Source organism: Kryptolebias marmoratus, linkage group LG24, assembly GCF_001649575.2.
Source record: "Kryptolebias marmoratus isolate JLee-2015 linkage group LG24, ASM164957v2, whole genome shotgun sequence".
NCBI lineage: Eukaryota > Metazoa > Chordata > Actinopteri > Cyprinodontiformes > Rivulidae > Kryptolebias > Kryptolebias marmoratus.
This window is the reverse complement of record NC_051453.1, coordinates 3,032,401-3,054,734: the sequence shown is the minus strand read 5'-3', so window position 1 is coordinate 3,054,734 and position 22,334 is coordinate 3,032,401. Positions and strand designations below refer to the sequence as shown.

At 37.2% G+C, this 22,334-nt stretch overlaps 1 protein-coding gene across 1 annotated transcript in view; it reads right to left on the bottom strand.

Moving 5' to 3' along the window:
* LOC108238432 (ephrin type-B receptor 1) overlaps positions 1–22,334 on the bottom strand; it is an 86,731-nt gene that overhangs the window by 38,260 nt on the left and 26,137 nt on the right. The window contains exons 2-9 of the mRNA XM_017420519.3: positions 19,648–19,712; positions 18,799–19,089; positions 18,207–18,425; positions 17,951–18,131; positions 12,036–12,191; positions 8,155–8,417; positions 5,966–6,041; positions 4,082–4,206 (exon numbers count right to left, since the gene is read on the bottom strand). Of these exons, the coding sequence (XP_017276008.1) occupies positions 4,082–4,206; positions 5,966–6,041; positions 8,155–8,417; positions 12,036–12,191; positions 17,951–18,131; positions 18,207–18,425; positions 18,799–19,089; positions 19,648–19,712 (1,376 nt within the window). The remainder of the gene's footprint in view (positions 1–4,081; positions 4,207–5,965; positions 6,042–8,154; positions 8,418–12,035; positions 12,192–17,950; positions 18,132–18,206; positions 18,426–18,798; positions 19,090–19,647; positions 19,713–22,334) is intronic.

Genomic DNA, 22,334 nt, shown 5'->3' with positions numbered 1-22,334 from the left:
TGAGCAGAGACAAGAACGAGGACAGTTCATGTGCACGCAGCAGAGACAGGATCGAGGACAGTTCATGTCCACGCAGCAGAGACAAGAGCGAGGACAGTTCATGTCCACGCAGCAGAGACAAGAACGAGGACAGTTCATGTCCATGAGCAGAGACAAGAACGAGGCTGACAGAAGCATGAAACGGCACCTTCTTGCATTTAAAGCCAGTGTTTGAAAGTAACTCGGCCTCTATGAAGTTAAAGGAAAAAGTGACTGTGGCAACAGCTACAGTATATTATATACAACTTCTGTACACGTTTCCATTCAGAGGAGGAAGAACAGCTGGTGGTAGCCACTAGCAGCTGCTGATAACGAGAGGACCACCAAGTGAGCAATGTCAGAGTTTCCACCTCACTCTGAAAAGGCAAACTGGATTACAAAATCCTTGCAACTTTTACTGCAAAGGATTTGTGTCGGCATTAAGAGGTTGAAAACCAGGGCTTGTGTGCGATGTGTCCCACTTTGGAGCCACGATAGCACATGATGATTCTATGTTAAACAAGGTAACAAATTTAATCCCTCACTCTAATATGAGACCAAAAACCGAAGAAAGCAGGTAAGATAGCTTTAACATAATGCAGTCATTGCTACAAGATCTTATGTCACTGTACTCTGCATTTTGACTCCAGCTTATTTAGTTTCCAAAATCTTGTTTGAAAGAAAACTTTTATTCTGCAGTACAGAGTAAAAATATTATATTTTCTTTAGGTCTGGGAGATTCTATGCTCAGGATTTAGTTTGCAGCCCTCTGAATCACAATAATATTGTGAGATACCTAATGATTCCCACCCCTATGATTCAGCCTCTCTGAATTTAGCTTCAAGAAGATGCACACATATGATTAAAAATGAAAATGATAAATTCCTAAACAGTCAGCAACTCATGTTGATATTCCCGACTTTGCCTGAATTTTAACAAGTTTTGGTGATGAAAACAATGAGGCAGAAAAAAAAGGTTAACCTTTGAAAACAGGGTAAGAAGCTCAGACATCTGAAGGGACATATAGATAAGAATTCCTTCTGGGTGCCTCGCTTTGGAAATTTTCTGCAAATGTTCGCCAGCTCGAAAACCCTGAGGTAGATTCAGAGCATGCTGGAGGAATTACATATCTAATGTGGCTTACAAACACCTCAGGATCCCCCAGGAGGAGCTGGCAGACAGTGATATGGAGAGTGACATGTGGACTAGCTAGACCTAGCCTCGGGCAAAAAACGGTATGCATGCAGAATGTAGACATCTGCAGTTGTTATGAAAAAAAGAAAACTTCCAAACAGTAACAATAACAGTAAATGACATCGGGACACTTTTGTGAGCAATACACCCGCTAATCATTGGCAAAATAGCCTTAAAGATAAACAGAGAGAAGTCCAGCATCAAATGTTATTTTCCTGAAGAGAAGTTTGATTTTCTGTGCCGAGTCTCTCTGTCCTTCATGGATAAGGGAATCTGTGTAAAAGCAGTGGTCTGTGCTGACTTCTGGCACAAAACAGGGTCCACAGAGAGACCTGAAACCCACATCAGCACAGTGAGCTGAGGAGATAAATCTTGGAGACAATCTCCCTCAGCAAATAAAAAGGCCAATATTGTTGGCCACAGTCCACAAGCAGCATCACAAAACTAGATATTAAATAAAAGCCCAAAAACCTACACAAAACGAACAGCTAAAAACGATACTGAAGATGTAGATGCTTATATTTGTGTGTGTGTAAAAAAAGTGTTTAATATTTCATCTGGGACAAAACTGGAGACTAATCCTTTGTTCAAACATACTGCAGTATCAGCTTTAGTTTTAACCAGTTTATTCTATTCTTGTGATTGTATATTGATAGATCTGATTTTTATAGCTTTCTGTAACCTAATATTTCTGGAAAGCATCTCAAAATATATCAATACGGTTCACAAAAAGCAACACTCTGAATCAGTTTTAAAGCAGGAGTGACACAGTCTTACAGTTGCTAATATGACACAGTTGTTTATGAACGGATGCTTATTTTTGCTGATAAAAGAGAAGCTCTCCATCTCTGTAAACCCCGTCAGTGCAGCTACCGGCTCCATGAAATATGCATTTGCCCTAAGATCCATCTTGACTTATTAAAAGATAATAATGTAAAGAGATGATACATCTACATGAAAGGATATTTACCACCACTGTGAAAGAAAATACATCAAGTGCACAAACATGTTGACGGGCTTCTGCCTACAGCGATCCTTAATTGATTATCATGCCAGTCCCAGAACGCAGCAGTGATTATTTTTATCAGACAGTGAAGCGGTGGACATGTTACAGGAACTACTTGCTGAAGACAAACAGTACAAAAAGACAGTATGCATGATTGAGTAATCATCAATGTGAGTCATATTGTATGAATGAACACTTTGGACCATGGACACTTCTGTTCTTATCTCTGAATGTCCAAATTTATGTATCTATTATTATCCTTTATTGTCCTTTTGGTAAAAATTTTAAAAAAGTTTCACGTTGAACTGTCAGGTATTGCAACAATAATCGACTTGCAGTTGTTATAAAACTCAAAATTACTCATTATTCATATTCAACTTTGATTGATTTCATGTATAAAATAATTTGTGTAATTATTAAATCTTTAAAGCTTTAAAGAGGAATCTTTCTGCAGCAAATGTTTATTCCCCAAATTGATTCGGCTGTAAAACAGTTTCATAAATATATTTATCACCTGCCGCTGAAAGGCGGAGGTGGACAATAAGGTTTTTTCCTCTGTGTGTTTGTTATCTACAACTTATGGAGGCAGTTCAATTCAAGATGGCTCCCACAGTAAACTGACCTTAAAAAACAAAACCAAATCTCTATAACTCAGTCAGTTTGACAGATTCTGTAGCTGAGAGTCATTTATGTATTTAATAATTCCTGAAAACCTAAAAGGAGAAATTCTGCAGCTGATATTTAAGAAGCTTTCTTTCTAACTGTGATAGTTTTGTCAGATTAATACAGTTGTAACACACCTTTGTTTTATATTTATATATTAGGTTGTAGAATGTCATCAATTCACGTAACATACCAAAGAGTTATATTATAAGATATAGGCGTTAAGGAGTGAGTGTTATTTCTGTTATCGGTGTATTCAACAATTTCACAAATGAATGTTTTCCTAAAGTTGAGCAGCCATCGCACTCACAACAAACTGTAGTTTTCTCTGGTTTTTATATCTACCCCAAATGGTGGAAGATTGAAAACGTGTGAAGGCCTCACTTAGCTTTTGGGAGTCATGCTCTTACTTTCTGTGATAAATCTGAGGCTTAGAAAATTAAAATAATAAATCATGTTGCTATCAGATCACTGACTCTCCCAATAATAATATATATTTTTTAATTCATATTGTCTTTTTTTTATATCAAATTTTGTATCTGATCTAACTACCTGCAGATGTGTAAAGAATAAATTTATCCCTTTTAATATTTTCATTTTTTTGCAACTTTTACTGAGAGTTTAAAAAACTGCTTTAGGCAAAAATAGCTACTTCTTATTCTTTATAAAAAAGATAATTCTTCTCATGTTAGTTTAGTTAAATATAAAGACCAGTAAACAGAAACAGGTTTTCTGTGTCCTTGTGTAGAGTAATATTTCCCTCAGTGTGCGTGTTAAAATAACTGCTTGTCTCAGTACCTGATAAATGTCAACTTTTATCTTTTATACTTACAGTGATCTGAGGAGATAAATCTGGGAAACCTCTTACCCAGCAAACAATAGATCAATATTAAAAGTTGCAGTTAACAAACGAGACAAGGTTTTCTTCTCATGGACTTTAAAACGTGTGTAACAGCAGATTGATCAAGATTTCACAGAAGACAAACGAACCAACTGATACCAACCAAAGCATAGTTTTCGCTCTCATTTAGATTTAATGAGCACAGGTATTTGTGGAGAGGTCCTCAGCAGCAGATAATTAGAGGGCTTTAATGCACTTCGTATTGATTTCCCTCTTTTATCGACTCTCCGCAGATTACTGTCTGCGACTGTAACACCGAAATGCACAAACACACAGAGACATTTTTCATTCCACTCTACCTTGTCGTAGTATCTAATCTCGTAGTCAAGGATGATCCCGTTGGGCTGCTCGGGCGGTGGCCATGACAACGAGAAGCTACGGCTTGTTGAGCTCACTTGGTGCATTATGGGAACTGCCGAGGGAGCTTTAAAAGTAATAAATAAATAAATAAATAAATGCATACACACTGGAACACACAATCATTTCAAAAAATTAAAGATGGACTAAGATGCTTTCACATGACCGTGTAAAGTGATAACAGACAAAAAATTATTTAAAGGAGGAAAATGTTTCTTCTTCATAACTTATGAAAACAAATTACTGCTCTTGACACTGATGGGACACCAGCAGGCATGTCTCTATAAACCATTTTCACCTATAATTTAAGGAACCATAAACTGTTCGCTGTTTTTTTTTTTAAAGTTTTGCCTCTGGGAATATTTCACAAGATGTTTTTCATCTCATTTGTTCTATTTAACTGTGTTTAGAAAGACAAAGAAATTGGGACAAAAAGATGCATTACATTTGGTTTAACTTGATAATAAAAAATGGCAATTTTAAAGAAGAAAAAACAATAAAATATAGTTGGATTTGTCTCAGTGGTTTTAAGGGGACGCTGGTTAGCAGTGATATTTCCTAAACAGGCAAAATATATCTTGCACAGCTAAGTAATCAGGATATTAAAGGGATGGTCTGCTCATTTTTATGAGTGATGTTCTGGCAGATAGTTATCAATAGTTAGCACCTTATCGGCTGTGACATCGGTCAAAGAGTCAAAAACTATGAAAAAGAGGCTAAAGTCTAAGGCTACAAGCATCTAATTTAAATCCAAATACAGACCCTCTTTTTAAATAGTTTTTTCTGGGCTTATAAAACAACTCCTTCTCAAAAACAATGTGAAAAAATGCTATTTTAGCAAATAATTAATCTTCACACTTTTGCATGACAACATTTGAATAGATTGTTGCCGTTTTCTCAACTGAATATCTGTGTTGCTAATAAAATGTGTGTGCTCTAAAGAGTTGTTTTTTAAGCCTGAAAAACAAAAGAAAGAAAAAGGGCCTTGATTTGACGAGCTACTAGCCTAGCCTGCACAAAGACTTTTACCTCTTTCTTCATAATGTGTGCTCTGTGACTGATAAGGTACTAATTTTTGATAACTATTTGATAGAACATGACTTCAAAGTGCTCAGTAAACTCTGTTATAATTCAAGAAGTATGACAGTTTTTAATTCTGACGAGATGAATGAGCTGTCACCTGAAGATTGAGTTCATTTGAACAATTTTGCACAAGTTCGAAATCCTCTCAGGGTAGTCGACTTGATAATGATTCAGTTTGTGTTGAGCCCAAAAAGATCTCAGGGAACAGAGTGGATTGCAAATGGCAGCAGTAACAAATCCGCTCGGAGAGTGGCATGGTGGCAACGGATCATGTTTCGATTAGGAATGAGCCTGGCTGCAGTAGATGAAGTAAACGATGTGCTTTCCATCAAAGAAAAGCAGCTTTTAAACCCAAATTTGGATAAAAGTGGAAGTATCACTTGTGCCTGTCTCTATAAAGTATTGATTGAGTAATAACTCTGTATAATTCCTGGAGACCATAAAAGTAACTGAGGCAGGCTGAGGGGGGAGAGATACAGCAGAGGCAGAGGGAAAAGTGAGAAAAGGATTAAAGCTGTGGATGTGCAGGAAAGACCGAAGGAGGGGTGGAGGGGGAGCGGAGAGATGACAAGCCTCAAACATGTTTTATGAATTAAAAGGCTGTAGCTCAATTTCCTTTATCTTTCCAGCCATCCCTCCCACATATAATCCATGGCGCCCCGGGGTGTGCTTACACACAGTTACTGGCAAACACACGCACACACACACACACGAAAACAACATTTTTTGAATTTCCAGCTCACCTGCTTGATTGGTTGTAATGTTGATTGACAGCTGCTGGGCGGGATAAGGACTTTTATTGGACACTCCATTGACTGCCTGTAGAGTATAAAGAGTCATGGTCAGTCGTCCACATTATGCTAACATGCTACAATGTGTTTGTTTGAAAAATAACAAGACTTTATTTCATTTGGTTGGTTTGTTTGTTTTTCCTGTGACTACAAAAGTTGATAAATTCTTCACCGAAGTCTAAATACTCAGATTTAGTGTCATATTGCAAATGAAAAAGACATTTCTCAGGTTCTCAGTGAGTGTTAAAGACCACTGATTTTTTTTTTTTTTTTTTCAGAAGCTCAGTTAATTATTTTGACACTGAAGCAAATTCTTTAGTCTGGGCACGTCAAGGTTTTAATTTATGATCATTTTCTTAAGGCTTTAATTTGTTTATTTTTATTTTTTCCCAAATGAATTTTATTTTTCACCATGTCCTTGTGTGTTAAATCTTCTAATTAAGACTATTAAAACAGGAGGAACTATTAATGAATTCATGGCTAAAATGACATCTGATTTGCTTTCAAATGTTCTTTTTATTATTTACCTCATATTTTTATTAATTTATTGAGTGCTATGATTTCTGTTGGTGCACTATTTTTCATAAGGCAGTGATTAGATTTGAAAAAGAAGATCTAGATGGAAATTTGTTTTTAAAAATATAAATTGGTGCCAACTGTTTCACAATCAACATTTTAACCATCAGTCAGCCATCATTATCTCAAATAAGAAGTACAAAAATGGATAGATTCTTAGGCCACACTATTCACAAACAACTATGTACATTTAGTTTTGATTTATGCACATTTTATTTTAAAAATACATTAAAGTTGTCCAATTTAAATACAGGTGACCTTAGTTCAAATTCTTAAATTCTCTAGTAAAGCATCCAGATGGCAGAAGATTGAAGGTTTGCCACCGTGCTGGCATCGTGGAGCTCAGCTCGAACTTGTGAGTTGACAAATAAAATTGCTGATTATGCATAAAAGCCTGGACATCAGCAAGCTTCTACATAGCTTCACTATCTTTTAGCATTCTAGTGAATATCTGGTATCTATTTGCATTTAAAACAAGAAATGACAGCAACAAGGCTGTTTTTTAAGTGGTAAATGTGATAAAATCTTACTTCTAACACACAAAGCTCCATCTTTTATGACAGATCTTATTGTTCCACATGGAGCACTTCCCTCTCAGACTGCAGGTTTACTTGTGGTTCCTAGAGTTTGTAAAAGTAGAACAGGAACTAGAGCTTTCAGTTCTCAGGCTCCTCTCTTCTTCCAGTTCCTGACACCCTGTCTACTTGTCTAGAGGACAAACTGACCACATTTCCTCACTCTGCCGCCGCCTTTACTTTCTCTCCCCTCCATATTGTACGTGTAATTATTGCTACCATTAGCATTTGGTTTTCTTTGCTTTTCTTCTAATAGAAACTAGAGACCGATCTTTCTGTGTCTGTCTGACTTTTTCCTGTCCTCTCAACCCCCAGACGGTCAAGGCAGATGGCCCCCATCTTGAACCTGGTTCTGATGAAGGTTACTTCCTGTTAAAAGATGGCCGTTCTTTTCCGCCGTCGTCAACATGCTTGCTCTGGATGGGGGACTGTGACGAAATGAAGATCTGATGCAGTTTGCTGGCTTCCTTAGATAGAGAACTTTTACTAATTGACATTTCATAATGTACTGTCTTGGGACATATTTTATCATAATAAGAACTGAAGTGATTATAATTTGATTTGAATGTATGACTTGGACTTGATTTTTTCTTTAGTATAGATGACTTTTGGTGTGAATTGTTGCTAAATAAAATAAACTGAATTGAAACTAAACATTATAAGTTTGCTACTGTAGCAACTCTGCAATCTGATTTGCCATCTTTGAAAATAAAAAAGAAAATAGGTCTTGATAAATCATACATCCTTATGTCCTCGTTGGTATCTTTTTAGGTTAGTGATACATGTTCTCATCTATCTCTGGAGTTTTACATATATCAAATCTATCTCCGCTGTGAAGATATTGTTTGTACTTAGACACATGAAAACAAGACACAGATACTAACAGACAAGCACCCTGATATAACCTGACCATGACTGAGTGTTTAACATTATGTTTTAACCTCTAAGCACTTCCAATAGACCCCAAATAACACAACTGCAGGAACAAACCTGGATGTCGAAAGTGTACGAGGAGTGAGCCCGCAGCTTGCTGATCTCAATCCTTGTTCTCTTCAGCGCCTCCTTGCCTGGAGTAAACACCACACTGTCATCACACGGCTGGCATGCCCGCCGCTCACTGATGTGGCACCGGCGACATACAACATCATACGACAAGTCGTCACGGTGCCCCGTATCACGAGGCGGGTTCCACTCCAGGACCACCAATGTCTGATTCACCACGGAGACCAGGTTACGAGGAGCTGAGGGAACACCTGGGAAAAGAATTGGGGAAATGAAGACCGAACATAAACGTTTCCATGTCGGAGTGACTTTTAATTGCCCCTGTTGCTGGTTGTGCAAATTAACCAAATTAAGATATGAATCATCTTAGAGCAAGTCCCAAATGAACACCTGAATCCAATCAAACAGAAGCGTATCAAGCATGCAAGAAAACATGCATGTTTGTCTCTTTTATGAAGGGATTCCTGCTAATGGCTTGGATATGGATTTTATATTAATGTAGGGCATCTTTTTATTCTTCATTAAAGGACAGTTTGGTTCAGAGTAAATATGGTATATTTCTTAAATATGATATATTTCTTTCAAACAATATAGCAGATCAAACGTACTACCTGGAGAGCATCTAGAAATATATTTTAGGTTCTAAAACTCCAAAAAGGAAAGGATTTAAACAATAAATTCTAGTTTGATTTAAAAAGAAGCAGCAATTGATACATTTATTTTGATTTTGGCTATTTAAGACAAGTAATAAGATAATTAATTAGATTTCTAAAAATGGTGTTATTTTAAACATGTAATGTTAACAATTGACTGCAATGATGATTTGTTGTGAAAATTTTATTCATAAAAAGCTAAATAAAAAATACATGCATAAAATATCTATATAAACATCTATATTTAAAAGAGGCATATATAAATTTATAAACACTTTAATTAAAGAAAGATGAAAGAACTGGCATAATTATTTTCTTATAAATCACAATACCAACAATTTTATGAATTTACAAGAATTTTAGACTGTTAAGGACAAACAACACCCAAGATCTCCCATCTCAACCCCTCTGATGGCACTGCATGAAGAAGTGTCATTTATCCTAAACTCATATCATTCAAAAGGAAAGTGATTAGATTGGAAAAGTCTTTCTTAAGCCTACAAAACAATTCAACAACAAACCCCAGCTGTGGAAGCAGAGGCTCTACATCATCTTCATCAGATTTGTGCCTGGAACCAACTGGGATGGACCTGTGCTCTTAGAATTACAGTTTTGGCCACATAAAACATTAATAGTTGCTAAATCTTAAATAAAAAGAGCGTACTGACATGCTTTCCCCACAGAAACCAGTGAAAATGTTATTACCGACTGGTTTCATATGGTTTTGCATGAGGTTTACACACACCACTGTCTTTGCAAGACAAGCCCCACCCATTAGGAGGGCTTCAGGCGCCACGTACTGTAACAGCCAGAAAGTAGCCTAAAAGCTCACCACCAGCCATGGAAATCAACGTCACTTTGCAGTCCCTTAGATTTCCTCTTTTTTCACTCGGTGTCAAAGTAAGTCTTCAAAGAACAATAAGAGTTTTCACAAGGTTAAGCCTTGTGGCTGTGCTTCTCCTTGACTGTACAAACACATCACAAAGAATGTGTGCAGACAAAACAAGAGCAGCTGAGATGAAACGGATGCTCAACCTTGGCATATGTTAAATCACAGTCATAAGAAAAGACTGGCATGGCTCTGTGGAATATGTATGCATGTAATTCCTAAACACACACTCAAGGGCAGCTAAGCTGCAAAATTAAAGCACAAACAGCAGGGGGCTGAAAATCTAAGCAGCACCCTTATAATCATTTCTGTTGTGCATTCATAATTATACAGGCAACACACTAATGCAGTTTGTTTACAGAATTATTCCCTCATCAATTTTTTAAAATCTAAATAACATTAATGCAAATCAAACAGTAAGATGCACAGATAAACATGTCATGATGAAAAGTTGTTAAGAAAAAGGAAACAGCACTTTGAGAGTCCCTGCTGGAAAAAAAGACCACATTCCAAGAGTAATAAACCCAACCTGTGCTTTTTTTTTCTCCTCACACAATATAAAGTTGACCCACACACAGATAGTGTACAAACTCCTCTGCACCTCTGCAGCCCAGGAGGCACGTTAAAGAAATGATTTTCTGTCAAACAACAATCCACAAACTGCACATTCACTCTTTCATTTCACTGACCTGATTTTATATCCGACTTGTTTCGTGACAAACCGAAATAATCTGAAGGTCCAGCTCACACTAAAGTTTGGATTTTTTATCTTTCATATTCATTTGTGAATTTGAAACCAAACCATGAAACTTTTTGGTTTTGCCCTTGAATTGAAAGCACCGAGGTGTGTAGGATGAGTGGCTCGACACATGACAATGTTGATTGTTTCTCTGTTACTATCATTTTGAAAGAGTGCAACAAGTGTTGAAGAGAGGCTTTTTATGTGCTGTTTCTGTTGTGATATGCAATTAACCCTAACCTACACAACAGGCAGGAAAAACACTGAAACATTTCTCTATCATGTCTTCCAACAAAACTTCAGTCTAAATGTTTTAGCATCTTTTGAGCACCTGGCCTGTCGGTTTGAACAAGTTATGGGACAACTTGATCATTAGCTTTTGACTTACAGGTGAACGAAGAAGCCACCACTTTAAAGGTAATGGGCAAGACGCAGACACAAGTGATTCAGTATTTTTAAATCTAACCCCACACCAGCAGTGGGTGGCTGCTGACCGATAAAGCACTAAAATTTGGTGTGGGAGCAGCTGAGAGGCCTTCACAAATCCTACTCCTAAGTGCTACTTGTTGTGCAAGATCTTTGCTTAAAACTTTGGCATTAACTTTTGGAGACAACCCTGTTTTCTCTGAGGAAAAAAAAAATCTGATGAACTACTGGACGGGCTTTAATTAAACTTTCAGAAATTAATTATCGGACGTATATCGACAACAGATCAACTTTTGGAGTCAGTCCAATTCAAGATGGCCACCGCATCAGCAACATTAGCCAACACAAAAACAGCTGTAACTCAGCTGGTGTTACAAATACTGAGCTGAGAGTCATTCACAACACACACTTTGAGGGAGACATCTCACAATATCACAAGATAAGGTTTGACCAAAACAGCGACAAATCCACCATTTTCAACACAAGATGATCTTAGTTTAAAACTACAATTTATTATTGGGCTTATTTTACTGGAATGTGTTCTGTTTTATAGTTTTGATGAAGAATGTTCTAAATGAATTTATTAAAAGTACAACAGAAAATAAGGAGTAGAACACGACTGAATCAGAGTTATTTTTAGTCTCTTAATATGTGAAGCTGTATTCAGGTCACTGGGATGTGCACAGACACACATGACTGATTACATGCTCTGCACACAAATACACACCGTGTACACACAGTTTCATAGTTTGAGTCCAAAATGATTCATGTTTCAACCTACTTTTACCATCTCTCTAAGGAACAGGGAGGCTGCGTTTTTTAACTTGGCGCTTCGTGGTGCATCGGAATATAGCATCTTCCACAAATTAAACACATATTCACCTGAATGGAAAGCCTGAGAAATATGGGAATATTGTTACCTACTGCTCCCAAAATCCCCTAACAAGAATGAGAGTGTTGTAGCCCTTGGAATGAGGTGCATACATTTGGAGGCAGTATGATAAATCAAAGCAGGCGTTGGATTTTCATTTAATTATGAAATATTAGAGCATCAGAGGTGTCAGGCCCTGATCTGCTGTAATATGTCACCATATTCAGAGCCTCAGTCTGAGACTTAGGCGCACCACTGAAAGGTGGACTTTAATTCTGTGTGTTGACTCACTGGTGCACATGTCCTCTGGTTTGTCCATGTCCCCGCGGTAATATCCGTTCCGACAACCACAGAGGGTGGCGGCTTCGATGGTGGAGCGACTGTTGAGCGGACACTGTTGACATAATCCTGGCCCCTGGGACGACTTAAAGGTGCCCTGAGGACAAGCTGTAAAGAAAGAGACAGGAAAACTAAATTCATTTTTGATCTGCTGAACAGGAGTGAAATGCAGAAAATTATAACGCTTTTAGCTTGAATCATGTTCGTGTCCTTGTAGTTTGTCTGATTACAGGCCATTTGATAAACCTGGTTTTAGAGGAAAAAAACAAACAACTTAACGGTAAAAATTAGTACTTTAAGCACTGTGTTGTGCAACAGAAACTCAAGGAGGTAATGACATCTGCACTGAAGACCATTGTTTTGTTTTTATCTCTAACTTTATGTCCTCGTTCATTCATAGTTCATTCATAGATCCAACTGTCAGCTGGATCTATGAATTAAGTTGGATCTGCTGTTAAGGTTTTCCATGTTTCCCACCGTTACGCCTTCTGTGCCTGTCTGGTGCCTCATGGCGATTAGCAGGAAGTTTACACATTTTTATTTTATCCAGAGGTTTGAGCTCAGCTTAGAGTATTTTCTTATATTCAGCTTGCATGCATGCCCTGCAGTCCACCAGGGATGAGACAAACCCAGCGATAGAAGTGAGAATTGGTGTGGACTGGACATTTGTGTGACACTTTAAGAAAATAAGAGAAGAAATTACGTGCAAAACAAATTGTGAAGCACACTATCTTGCACAGCTGCCTGTCGCATGTAAAACGCCTTTTCTTTTAGCTCATTAAAGCTCAAAAGTCATCTGAAGGTGGCACGATCTGCACAGAATCATTCTTTTTTACATCCCAAACTTCAAGCATAGAGTCTAACTCTATTTGACCAGATGCAGCAGAGAAATCATCTAAAAAGTATGAAGTGATGGCATTTAGTAAAGTGCGTAAAAACTTCATAAATGTGCCAGAAATACTTTATCGTGAGATATGGTTCTCAATTGCTACACAAGAGCTGCTTAATATGCATGCAGAATCTCACTTTTTCCAGCTGGACTGGAAAACATGCTGTTACATTTTTAATTTTGGGCATGCATATTTAATTACAACCTCTGCCTGAACATGATGTTGTGAAACTTAATGTTCAATCATTTTACTGGCTCTCTGAAATCCTCACATTTACTGTACATATTAAAATAGTGCTGTGAAAAATGACTGTCTGTTTTGATTAGAAAATAAATTTAAGTTTGAGCTCTGCTCTGTGTTAGATTGAAATACGTTCACTTAAAAAGAAAGTAAAAAGAAAATTGTGTATAGCAACTAGTAAAATGAATACTTGGAATGAAATTGTTAAATTAGATTGAAGCCAAAAAATAATAAGTTTGAACTGGAAATAATCCAAAGGAAACACCATGAAGCAGTCAAACATCTGGAGGGCAACATGATATCTATTATGTCAAAGTATTCTGTGTCCCAGAAGGGATGCCTGTTTTTAATTCACACATGGGATTTCAAAAGTGCTTCTTCTTTCACGGGCAGCCATACGGTGAACTATTACTGAGTCTGAGAAAAAAGAAATAAAATGAAAGGGGGCACAGAAAGGTGTGAAATAAGTAAAAAAGAAAAAAAAAAGGTCTGCCAAAGGATGAAAGACTTTAAATGAGGTTTTTATGTTCTGTTTTTCATTTTTAACTATCAAAACGATTAGTTTTCCTTCCTTTCCTGTAATAAATGCTTATCTCCAAGATAATTTAGATGTTGTAAAATCAAATTTTAAACATTACAGACTTGTGTTGGCAGACAGGGGTGTTTAATAAGGTCAAAATGGTGGCTGACATATAGAAAGTTCTCTGAGTGTTATAGATGTTGAAGAGACACAGCTGAAAACAAAAGGTAAAAAAAAAAGAAATGATAGAAACTAATCTTCAAAATTGAGGAAACAGGAGAAAGGAAAAAAGCTGGAAGAAAACAGAAAATTGTTGACAAGAAAGAAACACTATTAAGTTACCAATTTTATTATTCCATCTCGATAGTAATATACCGTATTTCAGCAGCAATATAAAGTATTGTGCTGCTTCCCCAGACAAGCCAAGCTGTTATTTCTTGCTGAATCTTCAGTTCTAACATGGTTTACAAAAAGAAATGTGTTCCTCACATAGCATTATGGCGCCAAAATATATACTTTTTATTTATTCTTTTTTATTACTTAGCTTGATCAATTGAATTAGACAACATTGATGTTTATAAAAGAGCACAAAATGCTGAAATTCAGAGTTTCTTTTACTGTCACATAAAGCTTTTATTTCAGCAATTAACAAATCTTGCTTTAAATGTAAAACAACGTCTCAAAGAGAAGTGTAAACAACAGGGTAAAAACTGAGGATCTGTACTCATCTTAACCCTGTTGTATATGTTAAATATACATCAGTATTCAGGCAACGTTTGCAAAGAAAATAAGTTTGTGTTTAAAGTTTTAGGTTTAAGTTAGGGTGGTTCACTGAAGACTCACATCTCTGTTTGATTAGAAAGTTTGGATAAAGTGTAAAAATCTATGAATCCACACAATCCTGAGTTCCGTATTCTTCAATTAAAAAAGAAAAAGTGATACTTTTTGGTACATTTTAAACTATTTTCTCTGTTAACCTGATTTATATCCAGACATCTGCCTTTCTTTCTTCTCCAGGAGTGTCAGCACCCCTTTGTGTGCACAGGTCTGTCTTTCTATCTGGAACAGGCAGATAGACATCTGGCTTGTCAAGGTCATTTATTCAACAACCTTGCTCGTACACATGCCGTGTGTCACCATGGCAACAGGTCTTGCTCCATCTCTCGATTATTTATCTCTGGATACCTCTCTGTAAACTTATATGTCTGTGTGTGTGTGTGTCTACAGATGTCAAAGTAGTGAACATAACATAATATGTAAAGATTATGTGACTGTAGACCAGGGGTGTCCAATCCTGGTCCTTGAGGGCCACTATCCTGCATGTTTTCCTTGTTTCTCTGCTCCAACACACCTGATTCAGTAGTTAAATTCCCTCTCCATGTTCTGCAGAAGCCTGGTAATCACTCATTGATTCAAATCAGGTGTGTTGGAGCAGAGAAACAAGTAAAACCTGCAGGATGGAGGCCCTCCAGGACCAGGATTGGCCACCCCTGCTGTAGACTGTATGTGTATCAGTTTGCACAAATCTCAGAGGAAGGGAAGAATTGTAAGAAAATTACTTTTGATAATCTATTCATGCTATGTTTAGTACTGTCACATTATTTCTTCAATAGTGCAAGAAAAACAAAGTAGAAAAAACAGTGAAGTACACAGAGTTAAATGTAAATAAAAACTGAAAGAGTCAAAGAAAAAAAGACTATTCCTCTGTTTGCGTCTGTGACCTTTGCAAGCTGTGCAGACCTACGGTGACCATGTGGGGGACAATTGTCTAAAGCTGGCAAACTAATCAATTATTAAAAACTTACATCAGTGTGTAAATATGTATGTTGAAAGCCTTCAGGTTCACAAAAATCTGAAAGCATTGTTGGGGTTCACAGCAGGAGAGGACTGAGTTTTTAGTGGCAGCACTTACATTTCTTACACACACACACACACACGCACACACACACACACACACATGCACACACAGCACTTTGATCAGGGGCCAGTTTTGTTGTATGGCTTGGACAATATGCTGATTTGGTTCAAAATGAGCAGCATCTTTGTGCCTTGACATGCTCAAACCTTCACACCGACATAAAAAAGATGACCATCTGTTACAATAGTGAGTCCAGCTTCCTGCCAAGTTTTTAACAGCTGACTGGCAAAGGGAGCACACCAAAAATATGCTGCAAGACAGACAGGAAATATTCTGTCGCTAAATCACTGTTTTAGAGACAAGCTTTGAGTAAAACAAAACAAGCAAATATATGTAGACATGCCATCTCAGAAAACAACAAGACTTTCTTTTGTTGGAGTACTCAAATAAATCAAATAACACTAAACGCTGGGCCTTGAAAAGGCAACTGGCTCAAAATAAATGTTCATATTTGTGAGCGTTTCTGTATTTTATTAACACTAAACACAAAAAAATTACCCTTAAAAAGAAACATAGAGCAAATGTTGAGTTATATAGCTTGGTAATGTGTCAATTACTTAATCCCAACTTGGAATCATGATGATTTCCCGGTCAGGATGGTGGAAAATGAACCGCCTCCTTTCATGGGTAGACACAGCATGCTTGTTGGAACTGACTAAATCCACCATATGTTCCTGTTCAGAAATCAAATATTGGGCACTCGGACAGGAGCAAAAAGTGTTACCTTTGGGGCTATCTTTGGTAGACAGCACTTCATTAATACAGAAAAACAAGATGACAGATAGCCATTGCTGTAAAGATTCATTGGTTAAATATAGGATAAACATTTGTCTTTTTTTTTCTTAATATGGCCAACGTGGCTTATTTTTATTTTGTCTTCCTACTCAGTTGTCATCCTCCTGGAAGAGCCACACCTTTAACCCAAGCAGCTGTAAGTGGACTCCAAATTACTCAATGGAAACATGTTTGATGTGCATTTTTAAAGCAATTACAACATTTTACTGCCAGATTGCTTTGACAGTTGTATAGAAACATGGCAATATGTGATTGATATGTGACCAGAACAAACATGGTTGGGGAGAGCAGAAAACAGAGCAACAATACAGCTTCTCTAACACCAACCACATGATTCCAAAAGGCGTTTAGAGTACAAATAGTTCATGCTAGACACTTTATAATGTATCAAAACAGCCAAGCATTCCCATAACTCATGGCCGGTTTACCACAAACAACGTCTGAAATCACATGATGAGAAATGTTGTCTGTGCAAAACAAACTGACACTAAGAGCCTGACAAACAGTTTAATGTATTTAACAAGAAACAGACAGAAGATTGTTCATCAGTCTGTGCTCTTTATCCGTTTTATCTTACAGCTTTCAATTTCCTCACCCTTTATAGATTAATTTCTCTTTCTTTCTGTCTGTGACAGTTCAGGACTAATTTCCAGCAGACTATCTGGCTGGAACACGCTAAACTAATTAACATGGGATGAAGCGGTCTCACTTATCATTTCACCATATGTACATACATCACACACACACACACACGCACAGACAAAATAGATGAGACTCTCCAGGGAGAATAAGAAATGATGGGTACTATTTTGGAGAGGAAATGGGGAAAGAGGCCAGATATAAAAGGAAGGAAAAGAGGTGCAGATATTCAGAACATTGAGGGAAGAGGAGCTATTTCGGTGCCATATTCATCCAAGTGTGCTTTGACAAATATTAACATATGGAGCATCATGTGCTCCCTTATTGGGCCAAAATACATCCTAATGTACACCACACTTATTCAGCTAAGAGGTCTGGAAATGTCACACTTTGTCCTCCCAAACTGGAATAGAACTTATTAATTTTTGATATAATTCAATGTTTTCTAATAATATTTGTAAACCAGGTCATGATTTTAATATAAAGTAATTGTATATTATACAAAAACACCATAGGAATACCAAGCTCATACCATACTGTTGTTATGTCAGTTGTGTTTATAAAGAATCTTTTGTTGTTTGCAGCTATTTGCATTTTTTGTGACCCCTTGCTGCCAAAAGATGTTAATGTCTGTCATTACTGTGGCAGAATATTGGAAACATGTTTGCTGAGTATTGATTTGCTGTCATATGGCTTGTTAAATTTGTTTGGGAAAAAAAAAATCCTGTGCAGTGAAAGAGTTTTGCTACACCAGCATATTCAGAAACAACAAGGACTGTTATTAAATAAAACACCTTGCAGCAGTTTGATTTCATTTTTGTTTGCTTTGTTTGTGCAGCACAACATCCTTAAAACAAAGTCTTACCTCGACACACGTCGGTGTTGTCCGGTTCGTAGCCTGCCTTGCAGCTGCAGCTGCCGATGGGCACCATCCATTCTCCATCTCCGTTACAGTAGAGCTTTATGGGAACATCTACCTCCTCTGCATTCGGGATGCAGCTTCCTCTGGCAATAACCAACGAGGTGGACTCTGCTCCTGTCAGTGTCTGCACAAAAAAGGAATTAATCCTAGTACAACAAAGTCTAATAAAATTTTCACTCTAATTCGTTTTAGGCCATACCTCTGGGAAAAAAGCGAAGTTCTGCACAACGCTGGGACATTTCTTGTAGAATACTCTAACAGCCAGAAGGGACATGCATGCGCCCAGATCCTGGAACGCTAAGTGGAATCCTCTGCCTTTGGACAGTGGCCCAAAACTTCTTACTTCTGTGTTCACCTTCATTAATCTGCCCCCAAAATCTACCTGGGAGAAACTCTCATCTGCTGCAATAGTGTCCACCTGGCATGAGTTAAAAACAAACAAACAAAAAACAGAAGGTTAAATACAAGAAGAAAAAAATCTCAACAAATGGCTCATGAGTCGTAATATTTGCTTTGTCCTGAATAAGTCTTAAAGGCACCCAGGTAAAACTGACTAATTACCATAATGAGTACCTACATTAAATCTATTCAAGCAGACTATTTTGAAAGTAAGAAATAAGAAATTTAATTAATGCAATGTAGGACTTTTTAATAACAGTGGAAGGAGTGAAGAATTTTGTCAACCAAGTTAACAAAACAATGGGATACCAGTAAAACCACCACTAATATAGTAGTTTATAGCTTCAGAACACTTTTCTTTATTTTAAAAAGGTAGAGTTCTGGGAAGTTACCTTTAGAAAAGGGGCATTAGCCCAGTACTCTACACCTTTGATGCCCTCTGACACAGTCCTATCAGTTTCTAGGTAGTAGAGGTTGAAGGTCTCTTTGCAGGAGCCCAGGACACTTGGTATGGAAGCACAATCCCGTACGGTGAAGCGGATCTCTACGTAGATGCGTTGTGCTGCCCGCCGGTCAATGTAAGTGGTAAGAAGCCAGTTGTTTTGGCTCGGCTCAAACACGTTGCACACCTGGTACGTCCTGATGGTGTTAAGGTTCTCATCATAGCCGCTCACCTCCTCCCACTGAGTGAGGATGGGGAAAAGGGGTTTGAGAGGGGAGGAAGCAGAACGAGACACTAAGATGATTAATGGGTTTACTAAGACCAGACACAAATTAAACTTTCTCTATCACTCCTTCCCAATTTTTCTCCCTCCATTTTCCTGCCTCCCTCATTCTCTTTTTTTCCCTCTTCTCTACCTTGTCCTGGTGCTGCACAGGGACAACCATTCATCACAATTAGAGCCACTCACCTCCAACACACTCACACACCAGACTACTGTGACCGGCTAGTTGTCAGGATGGAATTTAAAGAAGCCAACAGATTTTAAGAAAGAAGATGAGAAAACCTGTTCTGTTCTACTCTATTTTCCTCCCATTTGGTGTTCTGCTCTGATCTTTCGGAATGTATTCTTTTCTGCATCAGTGGTGGTTAATTGATGTCACCTTGCCACTGTAATTAAAATTTTGACTGACTCATTAATGGACCACTCTAAAGTGTAGTCAAACCACTTTCCCCACGGGTGGCTGCACATACACAGACAAATGCACACATACAGAACAGCTCTGCACATTGTTCTTACTCCATTGGCAGGAAACGATATCCAGCCAAGCTCAGCTGTCGCTGTCCTTGTATCCATCACTGTCTCTGTCACACAAAAAGAGAGACAGACAGGGAGAGAAAGGTGAAAAGAATAAGCTCCAGAAAGAGGACAGGTATGAGTTTAATTAACAGTCTATTCATTTGCCAACTTTAGCGCTGCTTTGTGCTGTCTGCCATTCATATTTCTAAAAGCCAATGTCACAGTTTCTGCAATGTATTTTTCTCTATTCTGTTCCCGCTTTGATAATGTAAGGATCTGCAAATGAGACAGACCTCTGGATAATACAATATATACAAAAGCCTTAATGATATGACACAATAAAGACAAGGGTAATCCAGTTAATCAGGGTTTTATTCTACCCTTTGCATAACAAAAAGCGCTTCTGTTTGAAGTAAATATCTTGCTAAACCTCACATTGCAGCAAAATGTCAGCCATTAATTGTTACTACCTTATCCAATATCTCTATAAAAAGAATTAAAAACCTTTGCGACAGTACGTCATCAAACATTTTCAGATTGCCTACAGATTAAAATCAGCTGCTACAAAAAGGATTTAAAATAGAAATCAGTTAGCCACCAACAACAGAAGAAACTAAAACGCTATAAGGATAATATATTATACAATTAAGTCATGATTTAGGGAAATGCATAATCGCTTTTTAAATAAACGGATTGCAAAATGTTATAAAGTTAGTAGTTTATTCAGCTTGAGGTTTCCTGTGTGTGTGTGTTTCTTTTTCTTTTTGTTTTGTCCACTCAAAGTGTGTTTATTCAAAGTCTTCTTGAAATAAAAAGTGATATTTTGGTGCATTTATGTCATGTTTTCTGCTATGCATCTCCACATCAGTTTGGTGATTAGGGAAAGAAAGCAATAAAAATTGTGTATGACATTCAGGGAAACTTTGAATCCAAAATAAAAACTGAAAAAAGCCTGAACAGGAACTGATGGTGACTTTTCATAACAAACAGGGGCTTTGGAGATAATAGGCTGCTACAGTATTTTCTGGTTTTATAGGAAATATGAAAATGTGTAGACCCAAATCTGATTTCGTAGAAACCTTATAATGATCTTTCAGAATGATTTGACATAAAACTTCAAATAAAGTTCTGAGAAAACTTAAAGAAAATAATGCAACTGAAAACTTGGAAAGTTATTTTAAACATGGCTGCCAGCAGATTGATAAATGGAGCTAATGACTTGTGGAAAAAACAGTTTTATGTTTTGAATTGAAAGCCTTTTTGACATGTTTTATGCTTTCTGACTACGCTCGTCATTTGTTAATGTTACCAGAAGACCGCAGCCAGTGGCGTGGATTTATCGATTCACAGGCTAAGAACAACAGATTACAACTCACAAAAACTTCAATCAGACAAATTATCAATGAGTGATTAGACTGCAATGACCTCTACAATTACCATAGTTCTTTGCTAAAAGAATACAGAGGGGTACATTTATGTCATACATACTTTAACCATGGCCTACATAAAGTCAAACATGTGGTTTCATTTGTATGATTAAAATGATTGAGTCAATGTTCACAATAATGTCATATATTGATGTCTTACACTGACAGCATGAATTAAATGGTAATTATATACAAGTAAAGTCAGTCGACACCAGTGCCGAATAAATACATGGCTATATGTGAATGTGTATATAAGCACTGAGCTGATCGAGGTGCCACTAATGATTTCATATCAGCTCCTGGTCCAAAGCCATCAAATCTAACTAACCGTAAATACTAGCATCAGATTTAATTCAGCTCAATTAGGTTTAATTTCTGTTGAGTTAATTTATACATTTACACAGAGAAAATAAAATCCCTTTGAGCAAACACCAGTTGTGTAACATAACCCACAGAATGCATTATGTACAACCATTAAACATGTTGCATGTTTTATATCATAAATTTTATTGTTATAACTGTGAAATATTCAACTATTCAACAAGAAAACTTAAAAACATTAGTCTGTCTAGTTTTGCAAAGCATAAAAGCCTAAATAAGTGCCTAATAATGGAAGAAACTGTATTATGAAATCCTCAATCTAGATTAACATGCTCATGCTTATTGATGTTGGTATTAAACAAAAATATGCAAATTAAAGAGAATCTTAAAATGTCATTTTCAACCGTATACTGCCAATAGTTTGACCAAGAACTGAGCAATGAATATTCAGTCTAATGGAAACCTCATCTTAATTTTGTACATTCTAGCAAAAGTTTCTTATGGGGAAATATACTTGTCCATCACCAGAACAAACTAAATAATCAATTAATAAACTAACTGAGACATTTTAGTCTGAGGAATATTCTTTCAACAAGCTATAATTAAAACTTCAGCTTTGTTGCAAAAAATAATCTTAAATGTTTTAAATAATTTGTTAAAAATAATTATTAGGGTTCCAAGCCCGCGGAAGCAAGCGGGCGGCCAATGCAAGGCATGGCCGTTCGCCTGCTCCCAGCGGAGCAGGGAACCCTATTGTTTTTGTACCGATTTTTCACAATTCTCTATTATTTTTATTCTTCTCCGGTAAAACGCATTGCCCAGAAAAACGAGAAACTCCTGCGGAAAAACCAACCAGGCAGTCTGATAGGAAATCCCGACCGCTACTCAGAAAAAAAAAATCATGTCGTCCCATACCTAGGGGGCGCTATAACAAAGGAC